The sequence below is a fragment of the Oncorhynchus nerka genome, linkage group LG24 (assembly GCF_034236695.1).
Source record: "Oncorhynchus nerka isolate Pitt River linkage group LG24, Oner_Uvic_2.0, whole genome shotgun sequence".
Classification (NCBI taxonomy): domain Eukaryota; kingdom Metazoa; phylum Chordata; class Actinopteri; order Salmoniformes; family Salmonidae; genus Oncorhynchus; species Oncorhynchus nerka.
Window position 1 is genome coordinate 3,792,403 of NC_088419.1, and position 15,111 is coordinate 3,807,513.

General features: G+C 44.6%; 1 protein-coding gene and 1 non-coding gene across 2 annotated transcripts; both read right to left on the reverse strand.

The window, feature by feature from the left end:
- Positions 1–7,071: 7,071 nt before the first annotated feature.
- On the reverse strand, positions 7,072–14,830 carry LOC115123887 (small ribosomal subunit protein eS12). Its single transcript, XM_029653245.2, has 6 exons — positions 14,772–14,830; positions 14,600–14,646; positions 13,832–13,948; positions 12,542–12,644; positions 10,177–10,278; positions 7,072–7,164 (listed from the first exon to the last, which is right to left on the reverse strand). The coding sequence occupies exons 2-6, from the start codon at positions 14,611–14,613 to the stop codon at positions 7,102–7,104; spliced, it is 399 nt and encodes a 132-aa protein (XP_029509105.1). The 5' UTR covers positions 14,614–14,646; positions 14,772–14,830; the 3' UTR covers positions 7,072–7,101.
- On the reverse strand, positions 14,228–14,305 carry LOC115123890 (small nucleolar RNA SNORD101). Its single transcript, XR_003862689.1, has one exon. It is a non-coding gene; the product is annotated as a small nucleolar RNA SNORD101 (small nucleolar RNA).
- Positions 14,831–15,111: the final 281 nt, after the last annotated feature.

Below are 15,111 nucleotides of genomic sequence, written 5' to 3' on the forward strand. Positions count from 1 at the left end.
TACATTCTCTCACTCAATGTGTGTTGGACCACTAAGAATACAAAATTCTACAGGATACATGTTGTTGTTATTGTTGGCTATAGGGTTTTCTCCCTCTGATCAAACTAACCCGTAGTTATCTCGACCTTTCTCTCAAAAGGAAGGAGCCACAAAGAGCCGAGGAGAGAATATAGAAACGTGCGCGGCCAGAGGGAACCTATTTCCGGGTTTTTTATCTCCAAAAGTAAACAATTGATACTTTTTCGATATGCTTGACATTAGATCAACAAACTGCTATCAATTCGAATAAATGATCATTTGGTAACGAAATAAGGGATAAATCAAATCTTCGTTTTGACGTTAATGAATGGCCTTAGCAGAGAGGTATGTCGGTTTGAAGTTCATTGTTTAACAGCCGTCTTGAAAGTGGTAAATGTGCGCACAGCGCTTAATCCTGCTCCAGACGCCTTGTTTAATTCACGCGGGTTATGACCGCACTGTTTACACACGGCAGACAGATATTTATGCAGCTGGCTTTGGCTCTTTGGAGGAAGGGAGAGAAGCAAGCTATACCCGGGCCGGGAAAGTCCAAGTCAGTGAAACACACACACACACACACAAACTGTCCTGAGCTGCGAACTCGTTGTCCATCAGAGAATTCCTGCCTGTGATGTGGAGAGCACAGCAGAGGAGTGGAGAGCGGACCGTGGTGTAATAACAAGCGCCTCCAACCATCCATTATAGCCGTGTTATTGTAACGATCCACTGGCGGGATGACCCTCACACAGCCCCGCTGGGACTGACTTTAGACTAAGGAGAGGAGACGTAGGCTACATCAATTAATTGACTGTACTGATCACAGAGACGGGGAATAAAGTCATCATTTATCTTATCCGTTTTATAAATAGGCCCATGTTCTTACATACTAGAATAGAATAGAAACAGTGTTCGTTTGTGCTTTTATCCATTACAAATAATTTAGTTTTCCCTGTAAAATGTCCCTGTAACAAAACAAGAACCAAGAAGAGATATGTAGCCTATATCACGTTATAGTCTGTACGGAAGACACAGAATTAGGAAGTCAATAATTCATACTCCTATATGGCCCGTAAAAATATGTATTTTCGTAAATGTTTTTCATTTATTTGTTTCAATTTAGTTAGGCCATGTATCATATTATTTAAAATAGTATAAAGTGTTATTGGATACATTTCATTGTGGGGTATTTTCTCACCGTTCTGAAAGTAGATTAGTAAACATAGGCTAACCGTTCACTAAACCATCTGCAATCTAACTACAGTATCAAAACAAGTCCTGTGTTGTACACACAGTACAACACCATAAAAAAAATACGTTACTGTAATCCTAATTAATGAGTGGGTGACTGAATGAATTAAACTCTTTGAGGGGAGAGGTTTTTATATTTCACAGTATTTTACTGTAATTACAAGAGCTTGGTGAAAGCAGGTGGCTGCTAGCTAAAGTGTTTACACATAACAGCATATTAATGAATAGATGGTGTTTTATATCACGTCCATTTCTAGAGACATTTAACAAAGGCTTCCAAACTGGCAGAACAGGGCAAAACAGCGTTGGTACAGCATTCTCACACACGTGTGCAACAAATATAGCCTTTTGCAAGGCATGCCTCAAAATATGTTAATGAGCCAGAAACAACAACTACATGGTCAACAGGTTTTGGCGCTCCAAAGATATGGTAAGGTACTGTATTCTGTGGGGATAAATTACAGTACATCCGTAAATACACCAATTACTTCCCCCTCTCACTCATTTTTTTTGTACCTTTATTTAACTAGGCAAGTCCGTTAAGAACAAATTATTATTTACAATGACGGCCTAGGAACAGTGGGTTAACTGGTCTAGGAACAGTGGGTTAACTGGTCTAGGAACAGTGGGTTAACTGGCCTAGGAACAGTGGGTTAACTGGTCTAGGAACAGTGGGTTAACTGGTCTAGGAACAGTGGGTTAACTGGTCTAGGAACAGTGGGTTAACTGGCCTAGGAACAGTGGGTTAACTGGTCTAGGAACAGTGGATTAACTGGCCTAGGAACAGTGGGTTAACTGGTCTAGGAACAGTGGGTTAACTGGCCTAGGAACAGTGGGTTAACTGGTCTAGGAACAGTGGGTTAACTGGTCTAGGAACAGTGGGTTAACTGGTCTAGGAACAGTGGGTTAACTGGTCTAGGAACAGTGGATTAACTGGTCTAGGAACAGCGGATTAACTGGTCTAGGAACAGTGGGTTAACTGTCTTGTTCAGGAGCAGAACAACATATTTTTTACCAGCTCAGGGATTCGATCTAGCAAACTTTCATTACGTGGCCGTTTGGCACCGAGCCCCATGAAAGCATCCTTCCGACCCAATACATCAGCAGCGCTGTGGCACACCCTCTCCCCTGCCCTGCCCTCTCACCGTCACCCCACCGGGAAGAAAATCAAACTGGCCGCATGAGAGAGAGATGGAGGGAGAGGGGGATGAGGGAGGAGGGAGAGAGGAGGTGGGTAGGTCATTAGTTAGATAACGGGGCCAGGGTTGGGGACTCCCATGCGCTGAGCAGGCTGCTCTGGCTAATAGTTGTTGGAGCGCTGCCCAATCGGGATGGGGGAAAAATAATAATCTAATTGAATTAGAGATGTTCGGCGCGTGTATGGTCGGTCGCTCGTAGGCCTATCCTCGTTCCTCTCCTCCCCTCCTTCTCCCATTTTCTCTCTCTTTTGTGAGAACTTGTTTGAGAATATTTAGGAGAGAGACAAAGAATAATCCCATATTTTTTATCTATTCTGTAGTGGCCTACTTCAGTAGAAATTCAGCATTTCAATTAGCAAACATCACATTTTTAAAAAGCTAAACAGCGGCGAGATGGGGCTGGATAAATGTAACAAGGACTGGCCATCCATGAAATCGAAATGATACTTTTAACCATGTTCTGAAGTTATACAGTGTTTGTTTATAATTACCTTGTTTGTAAATAATGGAGTAAAACACTATTTTATAAACTATATTCTTCCAAGAATCATTCATTTAAAAATCTAAAACTGGATATACTAATAGCAGTTGGCCCCAATTAAACTACATTCCCTTCTGATTCAGATCAATCCTCTCAGATGTAGACAAGTGTGTGGGCCATGGGGAAAGGCTTGTTTCTGGATGGGGCCTCGCCATCGCTATGAAGCAGTGCTCTGCCTAAGAGCGCCCCCTGCTGGTAGACAGTAGGGTGAATATGAACCGGGAACGTGATCACACCTGTAATTCACTATTCAACCAAAAGAGAGCGCTAGAGCATCACCTCCTATCAGACATTTTACGGTTGTCAGCATTCACTTCACAGAGGAGAGAGTGGGGTGGGTGGGGGTGAATTAGAGAAACATGTGCTTGCAATGACTAACCTGACTGGTAGGTAGAGTTGCCAGAGATTACAATCTCTCCCAGTTTAGGCTCTGCTCTCCGGGTAGGTTACCTATGGAGACAGGCGGTAGGTTGCCTATGGAGACAGGCGGTAGGTTGCCTATGGAGACAGGCGGCTGCCATGAGCCTCTCCTGTGTGTACAATTTCTCTGTCTTTCACATCAGAGTGCTTGACCAATCAGATTCACGGAAGTCACATGTCGCTGGGCCAGGCACAACCACAGAAATAGGACTCATCTTTACAGTCGTATGAAAAGGTTTGGACACCCCTGGCAATTCCCATTTATAAATAATTGGGTGTTTGGATCAGCAATTTCATTTTGATCTATCAAATAACTGATGGACACAGTAATATTTCAGTAGTGAAATGAGGTTTATTGGATTAACAGAAAATGTGCAATATGCATCAAAACTAAATTAGACAGGTGCATAAATTTGGGCACCCCAATAGAAAAATCACATCAATATTTAATAGAGCCTCCTTTTGCTAAAATAACAGCCTCTAGACACTTCCCATAGTCTCTAATGAGTGTCTGGATTCTAGATGAAGGTATTTTGGACCATTCCTCCTTACAAAACATCTCCAGTTCAGTTAGGTTTGATGGTTGCCGAGCATGGACAGCCCGCTTCAAATCATCCCACAGATTCTCAATGATATTCAGGTCTGGGGACTGGGATGGCCATTCCAGAACATTGTACTTTGTTCCTCTGCATAAATGCCCGGGTAGATTTTGAGCAGTGTTTTGGGTAGTTGTCAAAACAAAAAACAAACATCGACTCAGTACTGGTACCCTGTATATATAGCCATGCTCTATCAACTGAGCCCACAACCCTGGTGGTGCTAGCACCATGCTCTACCAACTGAGCCCACAACCCTGGTGGTGCTAGCACCATGCTCTACCAACTGAGCCCACAACCCTGGTGGTGCTAGCACCATGCTCTACCAACTGAGCCCACAACCCTGGCGGTGCTAGCACCATGCTCTACCAACTGAGCCCACAACCCTGGTGGTGCTAGCACCATGCTCTACCAACTGAGCCCACAACCCTGGTGGTGCTAGCACCATGCTCTACCAACTGAGCCCACAACCCTGGCGGTGCTAGCACCATGCTCTACCAACTGAGCAATACAGGACAATGTACAATGCCATAGGAAAGTACCTCATACCCCTGCACATTGACTCAGTACTGGTACCCTGTATATATAGCCATGTTATTACCTCATACCCTGCACATCGACTCAGTACTGGTACCCTGTGTATATAGCCATGTTATTACCTCATACCCTGCACATCGACTCAGTACTGGTACCCTGTATATATAGCCATGTTATTACCTCATACCCTGCACATCGACTCAGTACTGGTACCCTATATATATAGCCATGTTATTACCTCATACCCTGCACATCTACTCAGTACTGGTACCCTGTGTATATAGCCATGTTATTACCTCATACCCTGCACATCGACTCAGTACTGGTACCCTGTGTATATAGCCATGTTATTACCTCATACCCTGCACATCTACTCAGTACTGGTACCCTGTGTATATAGCCATGTTATTACCTGGTACCCTGTATATATAGCCATGTTATTACCCCATACCCTGCACATCAACTCAGTACTGGTACCCTGTGTATATAGCCATGTTATTACCTCATACCCTGCACATCAACTCAGTACTGGTACCCTGTGTATATAGCCATCTATATATATATATATATATATATATATATCTACCAAATAACTCACTCTGTTTCATCAGTCCACAGCACCTTATTCCAAAATGAAGCTGGCTTGTCCAAATGTGCATTTGCATTACCTCATGGCTAGGATGGTCATCTGAATCAGGGTTAGTTTGGCAGCTGGGATGAAAGAGGAGCGATTACGATAGAGGAAACCAAGTCTAGATTTAACTCTAGCCTGCAGCTTTAATATGTGCTGAGAGAAGGACAGTGTACCGTCTAGCCATACTCCCAAGTACTTGTATGAGGTGACTACCTCAAGCTCCATCAGAGGTAGTAGTCACACCTGGGGAGAGGGGCATTCTTCTTACCAAACCACATGACCTTTGTTTTGGAGGTGTTCAGAACAAGGTTAAGGGCAGAGAAAGCTTGTTGGACATTAAGAAAGCTTTGTTGTAAAGCGTTTTAACACTAAATCCAAGTTGGGGCCACAGCTGTGTTTAAGACCATCATCTGCATATAACATGGACGACAGCTGAATAAATGGTAAGACCTGAAAAGGTTCGCAATTACCAATTTAACCTGACTTGGGAAGAATCTCTGAAACGAATCAGGGCAATCCAGGGTTGGAAAGCGCTTAAGAGATTTACCCAGAAAGCTTTGTAATCGCTGCAGAAGGTGCACCTACAAAGTATTGATTCAAGGGTGTGAAATTAGATATTTCTGCATTTCATAAAAATAAACTTTCACTGTCAATATGGGGTGTTATGTGTAGATGTTCTCTGACCTATCTATTTAATCCATTTTGAATTCAGGCTGTAACAAAAATGTGGAATGAGTCAAGGGGGTATGAATACTTTGAAGGCACTGCACATGAATTCCAAACATAAAAGTGTTGGATTTCTTTCTTCAGACATAGAGATCAGTGGAGGTTCAGATGGACGACCCCCCCCCCCCCCCCCCATGAGCAAAGCCTTATTACTATAACAGCAGTATGAGGTTGCTAAAAACCTAGCCTATGAAAGTTTCCTGCGTAGGTAAACACAGGTAGAGACATTTGAGGTGACACGGGCAGAAAGCACACTCTGGCTGATATAGGGTGTAATCATCAGTCCAACAGTTGCAAAACTAAGTTAACGAACAAATCCAGGTGTGTTCATTCCCGTTTTACTCCGCATAAGAAACATTATCAGAATCGGTGGAATGAATACACCCCTGATCACGCGTAAACACAGTTCACTTTCATAGCAGCCACGTGCGTATTCCTTCTCGCGTCTCCCCTCCTTTCACTTCTTCCAGTCGCTTGTGGACGTCAATGCACATCAGCTGTAGGTGACCAGGAATCCTTTCCCAGGCATAACCGCTACACAGCCTATATTGTTGTCACCATATTTGCTAAAGTAACACCGTAGACCCAGGTTACCCTACGGGGCGGCAGGGTAGCCTAGTGGTTAGAGCGTTGGACTAGTAACCTGAAGGTTGCAGCCTAGTGGTTAGAGCGTTGGACTAGTAACCTGAAGGTTGCAAGTTCAAACCCCCGAGCTGACAAGGTACAAATCTGTCATTCTGCCCCTGAACAGGCAGTTAACCCACTGTTCCTAGACCGTCATTGAAAATAAGAATTTGTTCTTAACTGACTTGCCCGGTTAAATAAAGGTAAAATAAATTAAAAAATAAAGACAACATATCTAACGAGTTAAACCTACTACAACCACGCAATCGCCGTTGTAATCTATTAGGAAGACAAAATGTTCCCGACCTAAAGATTAAGTTTATCGACCCCACCATTGTACAGAACTAGTTCCTGCCTGTACCTCACAAAAGGAGTTTGAAATGTGCCAATTAAGATTAGAATCTCTTATAACGTGTACGTCGGCTCTAGTTGTTTTAACAGAAGAGTCTAGTCGCAGACTGTACCTTTAAAATAAAGCTCTGCATCTCTCCCAGGTCCCACTTAATAATTAACTCTCCAGACAGAAACTTCATTTCAGCTTTTATTGAAAATGACACCTCATTTCTTGGCCTTGAAGTATTCCTCAATCACATCCTTAGCCTGAGACTCCTTGCCATAGTCCTGTAGAGGGGATGGGACAGTGTTAGACAGCATGGGGGGGGGGGGGGGGGGGGAACAGTTACACAGGATACTAGCTACAGGACACTTCAATGTTTAGAACAAACTGACAAGTGTCCCAAATGACACCTTATATAGTGAACTTAATACTATAAAGTAGTGCACTACACAGGGAATAAATGGTCCAATTTGGAACAGATTTATGTACATACATTGTGGTCGGTATTGGGATTGAATGATGGCCGTAGAGAAGCCCAGATTACATATGATTTAACAGGTACATTTCACACCACGCTGTTCAGATTAATAGTTTACTGGGTTTTCAGTTATTTATCCCAGGAAAAGGGGAGTGGTTTGGGGCAGTAAATCCCAGCAAATTTCAGTTACCGCATTCCCGCCCTTCAACCCTAGTCAGTATGATATCGGTAGAGTTGTACACTGTGGTCAGTACGATATCGGTAGAGTTGTACACTGTGGTCAGTATGTTAACCTCTTCAGTCGACCCTCTACTTTTTTGAACATTCTGTTAAAAATCGCGCAACATTTCAGCGCCCTGCTACTCATGCCAGGAATATAGTATATGCATTTGCTTAGTCTGTGTGGATAGAAAACACTCAGACGTTTAAAAAACTGGTTAAATCACTGCTGTGGCTTTACCAGAACGGCATTTACATCGAAAAGCACAGGAAAAACTGATCACTGAAAATGGGGAAAATATATCCATGCGCTACTTGAACCCATTGATAAACGTGAACCACAAATAATTGACTGAGGTTGCAGTACCTACAGCTTCCACACGGTGTCTAGAGTCTTGTCATTTCCCTTCGAGTTTTTTCTTGGTCAAACACATACAGGACACCGTATCTAATCCGGTCTAGGACCGGATATTTTCGTTGAGTTTCTAGCCGGACATTTTTCCAGACGGACAGCTAATGATCTTTACATCGCCTCCTGATGAATTTTATCGCTTATTAACGTTTACTAATACCTAAAGTTGCATTACAAACGTATTTCGAAGTGTTTTGTGAAAGTTTATCGTCGACTTTTGAATTTTAAAAAATGACGTTACGTTTTGAAACAATGTTTTTTCGTTTATCACACAGTCTACATATAACGATATCTAGGCTTTATATGGACCGATTTAATCAAAATAAAGACCCAAATAGTGTTTATGGGACATCTAGGAGTGCCAACAAAGAAGATGGTGAAAGGTAATGAATGTTTTCTATTTTATTGTGCGGTTTGTGTAACGCCGAAATGCTAATTATTTTGTTTACGTCCCTGTGGGTCTTTTGGGGTGTTGCATGCTATCAGATAATAGCTTCTCATGCTTTCGCCGAAAAGCATTTTAAAAATCTGACTTGTTGCCTGGATTCACAACGAGTGTAGCTTTAATTCGATACCCTGCATGTGTATTTTAATGAACTTTTGAGTTTTAACTAATACTATTAGCATTTAGCGTAGCGCATTTGCATTTCCAGAGCTCTAGTTGGGACGCAAGCGTCCCGAGTAGAAGCAACAGGTTAAAGGTTGACTCAGTCTACTAAAGGTACATGTTGCCATTAATTGGGACCCCAGACACCACAGCGAGGTGTAGGAGCTCGTACCCTGGCAGACACTCTGACCAGCTGTATAGGACAAGCAGCTGCATGGCACTGACAGCACAGCAGCTGCACTCGCCTGGCCCACTACTGACGCCCGGGTCGACTCCTCACAACCCGCAGTCCAGACGGGTTTAATATTGCCTGGCTGAAGGGCAGGCGGGTTGAATAAAGAGAAACAATACCTTTTAAAAATCCATATATATTTTTAAATGATTGTGCAATTTATATCTATAGGCTACATTTGAGGTCTTTCATTATTTGAGGTGATCTAGATTAGGTGCATAAACCTAAACGTTAAGGTTTAACTGTACTCGCGCCAAATAGCCAACACAGCCAATCGCTAAATGATGCTTTTGGGATCAGCAGTGCCGGCTGTGTTGTGTGGTGATTGTGAGCGCCGGCTGTGTTGTGCGGTGATTGTGAGCGCCGGCTGTGTTGTGCGGTGATTGTGAGCGCCGGCTGTGTTGTGCGGTGATTGTGAGCGCCGGCTGTGTTGTGTGGTGATTGTGAGCGCCGGCTGTGTTGTGTGGTGATTGTGAGCGCCGGCTGTGTTGTGTGGTGATTGTGAGCGCCGGCTGTGTTGTGTGGTGATTGTGAGCGCCGGCTGTGTTGTGTGGTGATTGTGAGCGCCGGCTGTGTTGTGTGGTGATTGTGAGCGCCGGCTGTGTTGTGTGGTGATTGTGAGCGCCGGCTGTGTTGTGTGGTGATTGTGAGCGCCGGCTGTGTTGTGTGGTGATTGTGAGCGCCGGCTGTGTTGTGTGGTGATTGTGAGGGCCTGCTGTGTTGTGTGGTGATTGTGAGCGCCGGCTGTGTTGTGTGGTGATTGTGAGCGCCGGCTGTGTTGTGTGGTGATTATGAGCGCCGGCTGTTTATGACGTCACAAAGAGCAGCCCAACTCCTCGCTACCCTCTTTATGACATCACAAAGAGCAGTCCAACTCCTCACTACCCTCTTTATGACATCACAAAGAGCAGTCCAACCCCTCACTACCCTCTTTATGACATCACAAAGAGCAGTCCAACCCCTCACTACCCTCTTTATGACATCACAAAGAGCAGTCCAACTCCTCGCTACCCTCTTTATGACATCACAAAGAGCAGTCCAACCCCTCACTACCCTGTTTATGACATCACAAAGAGCAGCCCAACTCCTCGCTACCCTCTTTATGACATCACAAAGAGCAGTCCAACTCCTCGCTACCCTCTTTATGACATCACAAAGAGCAGTCAAACTCCTCACTACCCTCTTTATGACATCACAAAGAGCAGTCCAACTCCTCGCTACCCTCTTTATGACATCACAAAGAGCAGTCCAACCCCTCACTACCCTCTTTATGACATCACAGTGGATTCACACCAATCCTGCAGCTTCCCCTCCGAGGTGTTCCCAGAACAGAGCAGTGGGTTTATACCTTGATCACAACACAGCTGCAGCCCACCACCTTCCGGGGTTTTCCCTCCCGGTCGATCTTGCACAGACCAACCCACTCGCCCAGCTTCTTGTTGTCATCAACCTGGTGGTCAGAGACGGGGGGGAAAGAGTTTCAATACACAAGCTGTACTACCACCTAGTATCTCCATAGGGCAGTGATAACATGACTGCAGTCCCCACTGTTTACAGAGTGACCCAGATGGCTGCCTATTCCCTACACAGCGCACTAATATTAACCAGGGCTCGGTTCCCCAAAATTATTTTAATGCCAATTTAAAATCGTCAGAACCTTCGTAGGAGCATCGTTAAATGTCAGAGCCGTTACCCAAAACCCTCACTATTAAATGTTGTACTTGTAATTTAAAAAACGCCAGCTCCAGAATAAAGATGACTACTAATAAAGTTGCCTAGGTCTTTGTAACTGAGACAAACCACATAAAAAAGACGATTCAACTGAAAACCGAAATGACTGCATTAAAATATAAAACAGTAGGCTACAGGCCTATTACAATCAGATTAAATACGTTTGATGTCAAATCAATGAGTTCTATTTTACTTCTGTCTAACTGGACGTGTTCAATCTGTGATTTACTGCGTTGTCGAGTCAACACCAGAAACCAGCCGTGTCAATATGTGCAGCCGAAGGACACTTATTTTAAATGGTGCGTTGATCAGAGTAAAGCTCAGGTGCCGTCAGTACCGACACAGGCGCCAAAGACCGGTCTCGCCGCGTGGCGTTTCGGTTAATGCATAGTACATCGTTGGCCGTTGCATCATTAAAAACACGAGTAAGCCGAGTGGTTTTTAATGTCCACATTGACTCTGTACTGGTTCCCCCTGTATATAGCCTCCACATTGACTCTGTACCGTAAAACCCTGTATATAGCCTCCACATTGACTCTGTACCGGTACCCCCTGTATATAGCCTCCACATTGACTCTGTACCAGTACCCCCTGTATATAGCCTCCACATTGACTCTGTACCAGTACCCCCTGTATATAGCCTCCACATTGACTCTGTACCAGTAGCCCCTGTATATAGCCTCCACATTGACTCTGTACCGGTACCCCTGTATATAGCCTCCACATTGACTCTGTACCCCCTGTATATAGCCTCCACATTGACTCTGTACCTCCTGTATATAGCCTCCACATTGACTCTGTACCGGTACCCCCTGTATATAGCCTCCACATTGACTCTGTACCCCCTGTATATAGCCTCCACATTGACTCTGTACCCCCTGTATATAGCCTCCACATTGACTCTGTACCGGTACCCCTGTATATAGCCTCCACATTGACTCTGTACCGGTACCCCCTGTATATAGCCTCCACATTGACTCTGTACCGGTACCCCCTGTATATAGCCTCCACATTGACTCTGTACCGGTACCCCCTGTATATAGCCTCCACATTGACTCTGTACCGGTACCCCCTGTATATAGCCTGTATATAGCCTCCACATTGACTCTGTACCGTAATACCCTGTATATAGCCTCCACATTGACTCTGTACCGTAAAACCCTGTATATAGCCTCCACATTGACTCTGTACCGGTACCCCCTGTATATAGCCTCCACATTGACTCTGTACCGGTACCCCCTGTATATAGCCTCCACATTGACTCTGTACCGGTACCCCCTGTATATAGCCTCCACATTGACTCTGTACCGTAATACCCTGTATATAGCCTCCACATTGACTCTGTACCGTAATACCCTGTATATAGCCTCCACATTGACTCTGTACCGTAATACCCTGTATTTAGCCTCCACATTGACTCTGTACCGTAATACCCTGTATATAACCTCCACATTGACTCTGTACCGGTACCCCCTGTATATAACCTCCACATTGACTCTGTACCGTAATACCCTGTATATAGCCTCCACATTGACTCTGTACCGTAATACCCTGTATATAGCCTCCACATTGACTCTGTACTGTAATACCCTGTATATAGCCTCCACATTGACTCTGTACCGTAATACCCTGTATATAGCCTCCACATTGACTCTGTACCGTAATACCCTGTATATAGCCTCCACATTGACTCTGTACCGGTACCCCCTGTATATAACCTCCACATTGACTCTGTACCGTAATACCCTGTATATAGCCTCCACATTTACTCTGTCCACAGGCCTCAGTAGGGGAAGCCACAATATGTGACACAGAAACACCCAGCTAAAGTAACTACTACATTTACTAAACACCACTCTCATACTACACTCCCTTCTTTAGCCATGTCCCCCCCCCCCCCCACTCTACTACCCCCCCATGTCCCCACTCTATTACCCCCCACTCTGTCCCCACTCTACTACCCCGCCCCATCCACTCCATACCTTGATGAGGTTAATCTGATGCTCAGCGCAGAGGGCTTCCACCAGCTTGACGTACATGGGCTCGTCACAGTTGGCTGCAAGAACGCAGAGGTGGGCCTGGCGCCTTGGGGGGGGTAGAAGAGGAATTAACAGTCAGTAGTAATTTACCATCAGAAATATAACTAATACGGCTATCTAGTAATACTAATACGGCTATCTTGTAATGGCATTCCTGTTCCTATACGGTGCCACGCCCACCCCTGGCCACCAGGAAGTGCACTACTATACGGTGCCACGCCCACCCCTGGCCACCAGGAAGTGCACTACTATACGGTGCCACGCCCACCCCTGGCCACCAGGAAGTGCACTACTATACGGTGCCACGCCCACCCCTGGCCACCAGGAAGTGCACTACTATACGGTGCCACGCCCACCTCTGGCCACCAGGAAGTGCACTACTTAGGGAATAGTGTGCCACATGGGAAGCAGAAGTATCTCAGATTTTTGGGTAACGATGACAGTTCTCACAGGATTCAGTAGAAAACCAAAAACCCATCAGCCGTACTTCACCAGACCAAGATGTACTCTAAAGGAGCCTACTGTAAATTCCGTTAAGTCCAAGGACCCTGTGTTATCTTCAGAGGTTGACTGGCTCTCGCAGACAAACTCGAAACATCTACACCTCAAACCTCTTCTACTTTCAGTGTCCATCAAAGTAATTTAATGCAAAATGCTGTACATTGTTTTGAGCACTTTTAACAGTTGAGACGACAGTATTTTTCCAGTGACAACACGTTTCTTGTAAGTGTTCGGAGCATAATTTACACACGTGTAGAAGGTAGTCGTTGTGATATTGTTAGATTACTTGTTAAGATATTATTTCATGTAACCATGTGTATGTGACAAATCAAATTTGACAGATCGCTAATTAGCATAGGTGGTCCCTTTTGCCTTCCATAATCACATACAGCCGCGAGGGAACACTAACCCGGTAAAAAATATAAATATAACCTTTTTTTATTACTTCTAGCTGATCTGCTAAGTCTTTATGCTTCCAAAACAATACCGCAAGCAATGGGTGTTAATGTTAAGACACCACATCAGGGCTTTTAACAAAAACTGCTCTGACAGAAGACTCAATACCAAATACAAACGCTTGTGTAAATGTAATGGAACTAGCGCATAAAAACAGAGAGGGTGAAAAGAAGGACCAGAAATTCAGTCTACGTACCAAATGATGCCCTATTTCCTACATAGTGCACTAAATAGGGAACCATTGAGGACACAAGAGGACCAGAAGTATTCACTCACTTGTCCAGCGCCTTGGCAGCCTCGCGGATACCACGAGCCAGGCCGTCATGGATGAGGGCGGTCTTGAGCACCTCGGGGAGAGCGGTGTTGACATCCATCACACCTCCAGCAGCGATGCTGGGGGACAAGGAGAGGAGACGGGAGAAGAGGAGACAAGGATAGGAGAGGAGACGAGGAGATGGGAGAAGAGGAGACGAGGAGACAATGATAGGAGAGGAGACGAGGAGATGGGAGAAGAGGAGATGGGAGAAGAGGAGACAAGGAGAGGAGACAAGGAGATGGGAGAAGAGGAGACAAGGAGAGGAGACGAGGCGATGGGAGAAGAGACGAGGAGAGGAGTTACATTAGCTACAACTAGTCCATTACGATAAGTGAGCTGAGTTGATAGTTTTCCCGGCGTGTCAGACAGAAGATCTCACTCATAATTTAGAGTGAAGGGGTATCCGACTAAAGAAAGTAAATCATCACACGTGCACCGGAAATTAACCATTATACTGTCAACTCACTATATTCACATAAATAGCTCGATGGGCAACTTAGTTTACAACCAACGGACTAAAACACATGCTTAGCTTGCTAACGTTAACTGGGGGGCAATCGCTGGTAAGGCTATTCCATATTACTGTTATCAATAGTTCTGGAAGTGCACATAGAGGCATGGATATATTTAACACGTCCCCACTTTGCAAACTATGCAACTTTGAAACGTGCAATTTAGTTAGTTAGCCCTGGTTCAGCGCAAAGCGGGAGTAGAACAGTCACGCTTACCCTTCCTCGGCCATTGTCGATTAGCGATGGATGGGGGACCTAAAATTCTGCAATATTGACCAAACATGATAGAAAAGTTATTATCCATGATGACAGGGTGACTGTGGGGAATTTTAAACAAAGGATGCTTGATCAATCCGACAGATTTTTTTGGCGAGATCAAGAAACCCACCCTAATTCCTCTGTGACAGCGGGTAAAGAGAACGTCATTTAGTCGGCGACAATCTTTTAAGGGCAGAAGGACCCGAGAAGTAGGTGGTCATTATTCTGCCTGTCTAATAAGTCGTCAATGAAGAGTTACAATACGGTGTAGTAGAGTGTTCGAACAAGGATATTCATTTGGGAAATATATTTTTAATATCGAGGACCGTGAAGAAAGCAGTGGGAACGTTGGTCAAGGTGACCAGAAGCGGGTCTGTTTTGGTTAATTGTGTCTTCTTCGGTGAGGTTTAATGGTGGTTGGCATCCAATAAATGTTGCATTACCGCCACCTACTAGACTGGACTACAACT